The sequence below is a fragment of the Microcebus murinus genome, chromosome 8 (genome assembly GCF_040939455.1).
Source record: "Microcebus murinus isolate Inina chromosome 8, M.murinus_Inina_mat1.0, whole genome shotgun sequence".
In the NCBI taxonomy this organism is placed as follows: Eukaryota; Metazoa; Chordata; class Mammalia; order Primates; family Cheirogaleidae; genus Microcebus; species Microcebus murinus.
Window position 1 is genome coordinate 1,253,587 of NC_134111.1, and position 11,345 is coordinate 1,264,931.

General features: G+C 50.6%; 1 protein-coding gene across 1 annotated transcript; it reads left to right on the forward strand.

Annotated features, from left to right (window-relative positions):
• Window positions 1-124: 124 nt before the first annotated feature.
• Window positions 125-2,966, forward strand: AMER3 (APC membrane recruitment protein 3). The gene has a single exon (XM_076005416.1). It carries the CDS (start codon window positions 236-238, stop codon window positions 2,684-2,686), a length of 2,451 nt encoding a protein of 816 aa, XP_075861531.1. The 5' UTR covers window positions 125-235; the 3' UTR covers window positions 2,687-2,966.
• Window positions 2,967-11,345: the final 8,379 nt, after the last annotated feature.

Sequence of the window (11,345 nt, forward strand, 5' to 3'; positions counted from 1 at the left end):
TCATGGGTGCAGCATTCAGCAGGCAGCTCTCATTTTGTGCCTACTGTGTACCTGTAGGCATGTTGTCTATACAGGTTGAAGCCGTCAGTGTGGCGGGGCTGTTCCTATCTCCCTCTCCCTTGCCTCCAAGGGGGCTCCCTGGGACACAGGCCCTGCAGCCAAGAGCCCATGGGCCTCCAGTCTTGAATACTAAGTGCTTCCTGCTTTCCTCCACAGCAGCTGGGGTGCTGACAGCATGGAACTCAAGAGAGGAAAGACCTTCATCAAATCCAGCCTGCAGATTTCCCATGAGAAACCCACAGACCCAGCCGCCACTGCCCCCACCAGGGAGGATGCAGGCCCCCCCAAACAGGGTGCACAGCCAGACCCCAAGGGAAGTCCGGCAGCCCCCTGTGAGGCCACCTCTAAGCTGATACGAAAAAGCAAGACTCACGACAGTGTGCCAGGGGCTGGCAGGACAGCTGCCACCACCAGGCAGCTGGTAGGCAGTGCTAGTTTCCCAGGACCCTCAGGCAGCCAGCGCATGATTGACTACCGTCACTTTGTGCCCCAGATGCCCTTCGTGCCGGCAGTGGCCAAGAGCATCCCAAGAAAGAGAATTTCCCTGAAGAGGCCTAAGAAGTGCTTCCGGAACCTCTTCCACATTCGCAGAAACAAGTCTGAGAACTTGGCCTCACTGGAAGCCAAGGGGAAGAGCTTGCTCTCCCCTGGGGGCCCATCGGATGCAGGAGGGCAGCGAGGCAAAGCCTTCCTCCCCCTGGGTGAGGCGCCAGGGCCGGACAGCCTGTGTCAGGACCTGTCAGACAGTGAGCTCTTGACTGATTCGTCCTTCGACCTCTGCAGGGCCCTGTGTGAGGACGTGGCCTCACTGCAAAGCTTCGACTCGCTCACGGGCTGCGGGGAGATCTTTGCCGACGAGAGCTCAGTGCCATCCCTGGAGCTGAAGGAAGGCCTGGGAAGCCCAGCTGGGGCTACCCAGGACCTGGAGAGCAAGGTCCCCAGAGGCCCCTTACAAGGCAGCGTGGAGCAGCTGGCCTCACCTGCCCAGAGCGAGGTGGCAGACTTCACCCAGTTCTGGAACAGTGTGAATCGCTCAGTGAGGCGACAGCAGCGCGCCCTGCTGGGCCCGTGGCTTGCAGCCCCCCAGGGCACAGACACAGACCAACCCAGGCTGGATGTGGCTGGGCTGGCTCAGCTGCCCTTGTGCCCCTGCAGGGATCCCCAGAGTGGCTCCAAAGCTAGCTCTGTTGACGCAGGTACCCCCAAGAGTGAGCAGCCGGAATCTGTGTCCACGAGCGACGAGGGCTACTATGACTCCTTCTCGCCAGGCCTCGAGGAGGACAGGAAGGAGGCCACGAGCCCAGGCACACCCGCAGCCCCCTTCCCACGGGACAGCTACAGTGGGGACGCCCTCTATGAGCTCTTCCACGACCCCAGGGAGGGCCCTGTTGGCCCAAGCCTGGATGACGACCTGTGTGTGTCTGAGAGTCTGTCCGGCCCAGCCTTGGGGACACCGCTGTCTATGTGCAGCTTCCACGTGGGGGCCGAGGAGAACCTGGCCCCAGCACCAGGGCCCGACCTGCTCAGCCAGGGCTTCCTGCAGAGCTCCTGGAAGGGCAAGGAGTGCCTGCTGAAGCTCTGCGACACTGAGCTGGCCATCACCATGGGCATTGTCAGCTGGCTCCGCCGAGGCCCTGCACCCCGAGCCCCACCTGCACCCGAGGAGCCCACAGCCCCACCTGGCCCCCAGAGGGCCCCCAGGGCACAGGCAGAAAAGCTGGAGTGCAGGGGACCCCAGGCCTCAGACGCAGGGGGGCCCACGGTGTGCTCAGCAACCGGCAGGCAGGAGCTGTGGGAGCACTCAGGCGCCAAACGCCTGCTTGCCAGAGAGAGTAAGGTCCCAGTGGGCACCGTGCAGGGGCCCAGCTCTCTGTCCAGGCACCCCTCTCTGGAGAAAGGGACACAAGGCCACCTTGAAAGCTTGTTCTCCTCTGTGCTGTCTGCAGCTGCTGTGACAGCAGACACTTCCAGTAAAAACAAGCTCCCAAACCCCTCTGCCTGGCCCAGCTCCCAGAAGGAGACCAGGCCACCTGGGGACCTGGGGTGTTTCCAAGACCCCTGGAGACCAGGTCACAGGGGAAGTACTCGGGACACAGAGCCCATACTGACAGGCTGTGTGGCCCATGTGGCAGCCCTGCAGATACATCAGGATGGCCAGCCCTCACCTGGACAGCGTCTAGGGCAGGACACAGGCAGTGGGTTCTTCGGGCAGCCCCAGGCCAACGGCTTTGACATTCTGCTGCAGACACAGCCCAGCAGCTTCCCCAGAGTGGCCACCACCTGTGACCTGCCCTCTCTGGCCAGTGCACAGGACCAGAGGTGTCGAGACCACATCTCAGACCTGAGTAGGCTCAGGGTGGAGCCTGCTGGGCTAAGTGTCCAGGCCGGTGCCTCCATGGAGGGCCAGTCCCCACAGCTCAGCATGGGGACTGTGGAACAGGTAGCACATGGCAGTCTGCTGGACTCTGAGGCCCCCTTGGCTCCTGCTGCCTGGTGCAGCCCTCAATGCCACCACCCAGAAACCCTGGGCCTCACTTTGGACAGCCAGCAGGAGAGGGGGCCCTCGGCAAGTGCCCCTGAATGCCGCTGCAGCCTCCTGACCCAAGAAGGCCTCCTCTATGGCTAGCCAGAAGTGGGGGACCTCAAGCCTGGCTGTGGCCAAACCCCACCTGTAGGACAGGCTGGCACTCACCAGAAGCCATCTTTTGTCCCTGACATGAGGACTGTGTTGGGGGCAGGGTGGCAGGACATAGGCAATCAGGGGTGGGTGTTTTCATGTGGGGACATCTTGCCTGAACCCACCAGGGCAGGCAGCTCAAGACCAAGGACAATTTGAAGCTGTGAACTTCTTGCTGCTCCTCAAACAGCATGTTCAAGAGAGGATGTCAAGCTCAGACTTCACACTGATGGGGTGCCCGGTGCAGGGGGAGGAGAAGGAAGTGGGGAGCCAGTACATATTCATGGCATATGTGAGGAGGGATCCGATCACGATCCACAAAGACACAATCCTGAACACCATAATCCCTAATGTTGAATTCCTGAAAAGTCAAAATCCCTAAAGTCTAAAATCCCCAAATCACAATCCTGGAAGATAAAAATGCCAGAAATATAATTCTGGGGGGAAAAAAATAAATTCTTTTAAAGATATTAAGTCGCTTTTTAAAAGGGGGATTTAATTGAGGAACATAATACACAACAGGACACTCATAGGCCACTTTACACAATCAAATGTCCAATAATGACATGCATATTTTGCCAGCATAAACACTCAGGCATACTAATGTCAGCCACACATGTTTAGCAGTTCCGAGTTTGTCTAAACTGTATTCCTAAAGCAATAGGTCAGAAATGGAAATATAGAAACACACATCACTTTGGTTGGTAACTGTATAAATACCATTATATTGCGATGGACAACGGAAGTCTTTTTTTATGAAATCGATCAAAAACCATAGTGAGTCATCACCACACATGCGATCACCCAAAGAGCTAAGATCTCAGGAAATTTTATATTTCACAAATGCAGATGTGCAAAAAGGACATCTCTTCATTTATTCAGGATGTTTTAGTGTTTTTACATACGTGCACAATGCTCACATCCAAAATTGAAGCTGTGATAATGCACTTTTATACAAATCAGAGCTCTCTAAAAGCCTCTACACAGTTTATACCTCCAGTTCATACCTGATGTCAGTAGCATAGCTGAGGCTAAAAGCATCCAGGCCACTGGTGTAAGTCCTGGAGTCCAAAGGCCATTGAACCTGGAGTTCTGATGTCCAAAGTAGCAAAGAAAACCCTGTTCCAGCTCTCAGAGAAAGACCAACTGGCCTTCTGTCTTTGTTCTCTCTGGGCCCTGGCCGGTCAGATGGCATCCACCAATGTTGGGGGCAGATCCTCCCACCTAGTCACTCAGACTCTAGAAACACCCCCACAAATACACCCAAAATAACACCTTGCCAGGTTTCTAGGTGGTCCTTAATCCAGTCAAGCCAATGCCAAAAACTAAGTCCACAAATCCACCCCTTGTCTATGTGGCACCCGTAGGCATCTCCTTGAACCATACGTAATTCCAAATAAAGACAATAACAATGTAGTAATTCTGCCTAACATGATGCAACTATCCTGTGATTGTGATTTTCAGGATTTTAGATGTCAGGTATTTGATCTTTCGAGATTTCAACATTGGGGATTACAGCATTTGGAATTGTGCTTTTCAGGATTATGATCCAAACCCGCGTGATTGTGGGGTCTGAGGCTCAGGTGGGGGGGCAGATGGAGGGTAAGCTAGGGAGGACCCACCAGCCCCAGGACAGGTGGCCACACATGCTGGGGCCTGGAGGGCTTCTCCTCGGGTATCCGAAGCAGGACCAGCCCTACCTTGGCAGGAGGCTTGAGCCTGCCCCTGCCATGCGTGGCTGCACCACCCTGCCAGGGCTGGCCAGACCTGCCCACCCTGCTGATGGGTGCTGATGGATTCTCTGTCACAACCATCCCAGACAAACAGTGATTTCCTTCTGCTTGCACCCTGTAACTGAAGCTGTGGATGGTAAAAATGCTCTTTGGCAAGAAGGCAGTTGATTCTTCTCAATCTGTTGTTCCACCTGTGAGTGGCAAAGGCCTTTGACTCCCGCCCTCTGCATTGTCAGCCTCCTCCTCCTTCCTTCAGGACAACTCCCCTTTGAATGGGGCTTGTTTCCCTGCCCCCTGAAAACCACAGCACATATGCAGCACCCAGACATTTGGAGCCTGAGGGAGAAGGGTGCTGCATCTGTCCTGGCCCAGGGTCTGGCCAGCAGGTGCAGAGGCAGATGGATTAGACTCTACCTCGGCCAGCACGCTGCAGTGAGACGCCAAGAGGGACATGACAGGCAGCTATGAAATGGGGTTTCCAGAGGAAAAGCAAGCATAGGAAAAGGTTGGATCAGGTCATGGGCAAACTTTGAGGAAGTCTCATCTCACACAGAGCTTCCGCCAGGGAGGAGAATGGGGGAGGTGCCTACTGTAACGTGGGAAGAAGGCAGCACAGGACTTGCAGATGTGAGGGCTGCAGTCTGACAAGGAGATGCCAGCTCAGGGCCTCTCCTGATTGCCTGACACTTGGCTTCAGGCTAGAAAATGCTCCTATGGCCCTTGTTCACTGAGGCCTGCTCTGCACAGGATGCAGGCTACATGTTGTAAGTTCAAACAGGTGCACAAGGCTCCTGAGGGACGCACCCAGACCTGTGAAGCCATATCTGACCCCTCCTTCCACCTGGGTCAGCTCACCTGATCCCAGCATCACCCTCACTGTAGGTGTTAGCCTCACTGTTCAGACCTGGAAACTGAGGCAAAGAGCGCTGGTGTGATGTGCCCACAGACATGCATGCACAGCTAGTGTGTGGGGTGCCTGGTTTAGAGCCCACTCCTGGCTCCAAAGGCTCCTCAGCACATTCCAGGACTTATTGCTGAGCTCGTGCAGTGAGTGCCCTGCTCAGAGCCCTCACCTCCTCCTTCCAGGTCCTGGATATCTGAGCACCTTCAGGTGCCAGCCATGTGCTCCATGTTAGCAGACTGAGAGCCCAGAGGGGAGGCTGCCCTGACTCAGCCTCAGCCCAGGGGCTTTGTCCTACACCTGATGGAGCAGATGCTCAGTAAATTCTCGTTGAAAAGAATGAAGTGTCAAAAGGCTGTGCATGGATTCTGATTCCCTGTTGAACATGAGCTTCATGTTTGGAGAGAAACAGAGTCAAGGTGTGCAAATGACCCTGGCTTGAGGGCCAGATGCCTTCCCTGGCAGAGAATGGACATTCCCTCATTGTACCTTGTTGTGACTCACTGACTTGTGCTGATGGAGAGCCTGGCCAGGCTGAGAGAGCTGCAGAAGGCAGGAGCCAAGGTGGTCCCTGCACCATCAGGAGTGGGGGAAACAGGGTGCCCAGGAGCCAGGCGCCATGTCCAGGCATGGTCTACAGTGACCCGGCAGCAGGCACAGGGAAACAGGGCTGTGCCTCCTGGGAGGACCCACTGGCTGCCTGCTATCCACTGGGAGCACGTTAGCCCCAGCACCCACCTTCCACCATGTGGGTGGGGGTACCAGGAACGGCCTGCTGGGTGCCCTGCTGGGGTAATGGAGGAGGGCTACGTGACCCCCGCAGGGGTGACCTTGCTATCGCACCACATCCTCAGGGTGCCCTCCCTGACAGGAGAGGCCCAGGCACTGCCAGCCTTGCTGGGCACCGCAGGCCCCAGGGTGACCCATGGAGGGGAAAGAGGGGACTTCAGGGCCAGCGCCTGGGACAAGTGCCTGGCCCAGTGCTGGGAGGGGAAGAGGCTGGTTGGGCACTTTCAGAACTCTGGTCATTTCCAACCCTCTTGTTCACACGTGGCTAGAGAGATGACAGCAGGTTTTCCCACAGGAAATGAAACCTGAGAAGTATGCCCGTCTGTCCCCAGCTCCAAGCAGGGGCCAGAGGGGCACAACCACTGCCGGCTGTGCCCTACGCCTTTCAGCCTTCCCCTTGTGCAGGGAAGCTGCGGGCTCTGGGCACAGCCGGAGCATGGGGAGGGGAGAGGAGCTGAGAAGGAGAAGGGGTGAAGCCCAGCACAGGCTGGGGGGAGCCTGCAGACTATATCAGTGTAGCTTCATGTCTTTCCTGGTTTCCTATTTTATTATTTTATTTTATTTCCTGGAATAAGAATAAATACATGAGATACAAAACTCAAAAGACACAGGAGGGAAAACAGTGGAAATTGAGTATTCCGTCCTTCCTCCCTTAGCCTTCTGTTGTTATTAATACAAAATTCATTCACATTGTCAAAGGACAAAATTGGAACAAATTTCATTATAGATCTGATTGGCTTTTATTTGCAATTCATGAATGAAGCAGCCTCTGTAGTACAAAATAGAACGAGGGCCCCACTGGACGATGGCAGGACAGTGGGCTTCGTAGGGTGAAACAGAGTAACAGGAAAACGCTGATCAGTTCCCATCAGGTCACCCCAGTGACTGTTTCATGAGGATTGAAGCAGAGGGGACATCCTTATTATGAGCCAGGTAGACTGTAATCTCCTTTCTCAGGAAAAACTGGTCTATATGGGGATCTACCTGCTTCCTTACAGTTTCAGTTTGAGGATGTGGCATTTAGCACAAGTGAGTCTACTCTGGTTGGGTCTGGTCTGTGGGGACCCGCGGCACGAGCCAAGTTGCTTAGCAACACTTACTGTCCCTAGTCCAAACAGTGCCAAGTGCACAGCCCCTTTCCCTCTCCCCTGCCAACCAGTGTGCATCCTCAGACCCTTCCTCTTCCGTGACATACACACACAAGCTTCACGCCTTTTCGCTGCCCAGGATGTCTTCCCGGGCCCAACACCAGCCGTGGGCGGCACACCCTGTCCTTCCGAACAGCTGCACAGCAGTCTGCCCCGGGTGGAGCCTGGTCACACACTCCCTCCCCAGGACGTGCACGTGGTTTCCCATCTTGCCATGGCAAACAGTGTGCCCTCCTTTATTCTCCCAAGCGTTCACTGTTAAAGTCCTGTTCGCAATTGTAAATGGGAAAGTTAATCAACAAGAAAAAGATTTTTTTTAATGAAAAGCGCCCCTGCCTCCACCGTCCTCCACTGCTGACTGCCCTGACAGTGCCCTGGACTCCACACTCACACAGACGAAGCACACACCTGCCTCCGGGAGGGGAGAGGTGGCTGTTATTACTACATGTAAAGACCTTGGAATCTACCATTTCCATTCTTCAATAAGAAAAAGGCAGGCAAGCAAAAAATCTATGACTTTTTTGAACCCATCTGAGAACTGAGCTCACAGGGCAAACGACTTTCCCCAAACTCAGAGAGACAGATGCATCCAGAGAAATTCAGCAACCTGTGGCCTGAAGCAGGTGTCTCCCGATGCCAAAAACTGGTAGCAACATTTAAATAAAAGTTGATGGGTTGTTGCAGGCTGAGTAGGAAGCTGGGGGCTGAGCGCTAAAGGGGGCCACAGTGTCAGATGCTGTGCCCCCAGGAACCACTCCATGTTTTACTGGAGTGAGGGTGAGGATCAGAGAAATAACCCCTGACCCTGGCAGAGGAAGGGGGGTAGCTGAAGGCCCTTTGACCCTTCTACCTAACATGGGGCTCCCTCACAGGGGAGGGGCTTCCCCAGGGCTATTCTGAAGCCTTGCCAGGGTGAAGGGACAGCTCCACCCACTGCCATTCTCCCCAGCCTTCCTGTCTCACTGAAGAAAGGAAATGCACAGTGAGGAAGGCTTCATGGAAGCAGCCTGGAGACACTGGTGGGGAGGAGCCTGGGCTCTGAAGGCTTCACCCCACCCAGAGGCACAGGGACTAAAGTACTGAGGAGATCAGAAGAGATGGGACCCGCTGCCTGCATCAGCCCCCCACACTAACAGCTGAGTAATAACAGCAGTGGATTACAATCAAAAGACCTGCCAGACAGACTCTCTGAGGACCAGAATAATGGGGAGCCATGAAGAGAAGAGAAGAGGGGGGACCACCTAATTTGCTGTAAGCCCATTAGAGTGACTCTAAGTGTCTGGTGCCCAGAGCTAGGGCAAATATTACAGCAGCCAGATGACTAAATCCTGCCGTGGAAAGCCTGTTGCCTCAGCACCTGTGACTTTACACGTACAATGTGTCTGACTTTTGACCAAAAATTACAAAGCCTGCTAAAGACAAGAAAAAGCAAAGTCTGAAGAGACAAAGCCATCACCAAATCAGACTCACACATGACACAAGTTGAAATGAGCAGAAAGCGAGTGTAAGTAACTGTGATTGATGTGTTACAAGCTCTTATGGGAAAAGAACAGGTGAGTAATGTAAGCCGAAAAAAAAGAATTCTAAAATAAAAAGTCTGAAAGAAATTCTAGAACTCAAAAATTCTATCTTAGAAATGAAGAATCACTTTGAAAGGCTCATCAGGAGACTCAACAGGGTGAGTAAGTGATCAGGGAGCTTTATCAGAAGATCCCTTCAGATGCATGAAGATGAAGATGCCATGCATCAAAACTTATGGGATGCAGAGAAAGCAGCGTGAAAAGGGGAATTTATTGCTGTAATGTACACATTAAAAAAAAGGAAACCTCAAATCCAATAACCTAAGTTTACACCTTAAAGAACTAGAAAAAGAAGCAAACTAACCCAAAGGCAGCAGAAGAAAAAAAAATAAAGATTAGAGTGGAGATAAATAAAATAGACAATAGAAAAACAATAAAGAAAATCAACAAAGCCAAAAGCTGGTACTTTGAAAAATTAGACTACATTAATAACCCTTTAGCTACATTGACTGGGAATAAAAGAGGGAAGAGTCAAATTACTCAAATTAAAAATGAAAGTGGGAGCATTAATACCAATTTTACTGAAATAAAATGGATTATAAAAGAATGTTGGCCTGGAACAGTGGCTCATACCTATAATCCTAGCACCAAGGGAGGTCAGGGGCAGAGGATTGCTTGAGGTCAGGAGTTTGAGACTAGCCTAAGCAAGAATGAGATCCCTGTCTCTACAAAAAATAGAAAAATTAACTGGGCATGGTGGTGTGCACCTGTAGTCCCAGTTCCTCGAGAGGCTGAGACAGGAGGATTGCTTGAGCCCAGAAGTTAAAGGTTGTAGTGAGCTATTCTGATGACTCTAGCTGGGATGACAGAGTGAGACTGTCTCCAAGAACAACAACAACAAAAAGAATGGTCTGAACATTTGTATGCCAACAAGTTGGATAACTTAGACGAAATGGACAAATTCTTAGAACACACATTGATTAAAACTGAATCATGGCCGGGCGCTGTGGCTCACGCCTGTAATCCTAGCTCTTGGGAGGCCGAGGCGGGCGGATTGCTCAAGGTCAGGAGTTCAAAACCAGCCTGAGCAAGAGCGAGACCCCGTCTCTACTATAAATAGAAAGAAATTAATTGGCCAACTGATATATATATAAAAAATTAGCCGGGCATGGTGGCACATGCCTGTAGTCCCAGCTACTCGGGAGGCTGAGGCAGAAGGATCACTCGAGCCCAGGAGTTTGAGGTTGCTGTGAGCTAGGCTGACGCCACGGCACTCACTCTAGCCTGGGCAACAAAGCGAGACTCTGTCTCAAAAAAAAAAAAAAAAAAAAAAAAAAACTGAATCATGATGAAATAGAAAATCTGAATAGACCTATACCTACTAAGAAGACTGGATCAGTAATCTAAAGTCTCCCAACAAAGAAAATCCCGGGACAAGATGGCTTCACTGGTGAATTCCACCAAACATTTAAAGCAGATTTAACAGCAATCCTTCTCAAACTCTTCCAAAAAATATTAAAGACTAAGGAATACTTCCTAATTGTTTCATGTGGCCAGCATTATGCCAATACCAAAACCAGACAAAAATATAAGAAAACTACACACCAATATCCCTTATGGATATGAATAATCAGTGCAAAACCCTCAACAAAATACTACTAAGCCAAACTCAGCAGTCTATTAAAAGGATTGCATGCCAAGACCAAGTGAATTTTATTCCTGAAGTACAAGGATGGTTCAACATTCAAAAATCAAACTGTGTAATACACTACTTTAATAGGATGAAGTTGAAAAAACACACGACCACCTAATTTGCTATAGAAAAAAATGTTGACAAAATCTAACACTCTTTTATGATAAAAATAGATACTCAATAGACTCGGAATGAAAGTAAACTTCTTCAACATGCTAAAGGCGATTTATGGAAAATTCACAACTAACATCATCTTCAGTGGTAAAGACTGAAACCTTTTCCCCTAAGATAAGGAACAAGATAAGGATGTCCACTTGCACCACTTCTACTCAACATAGTACCAGAAGTTTTGGCCAGAGCAATTAGGTAAGAAAAAATAAATTAAAATGTATCTAATTTGTAAAGGAAAAAGCAAAATTATTTATGTTCCCAGGTGATATGATATAATATATAGAAACCCCTAAAGATTACACAAAAACCTGTAGAGTTAATAAATAAATTAGCAGAATTACAAAACACAAAATCAACACACAAAAATCAGTTGCCTTTCTATACACTAGCAATGAATAATCTAAAAGAAAATTAACAAAGAAATTTCATTTAAAATAGCATTAAAAATAGAAAAAAAATTTAACCAAAAAGATGAAATAACTGTACACTAAAAACTGTAACATACTGTTGAAAAGAATTTAAAGTGCTCAACATCTCTAATGATCTGTGAAATGCAAATCAAAACCACAATGAAGATAGAAGGAGAATCAAGATAGTGGACGAAAAACACTGCCAGACAGAGTGTCTCTGCAGAAAAGACAGATTCTAGCAGA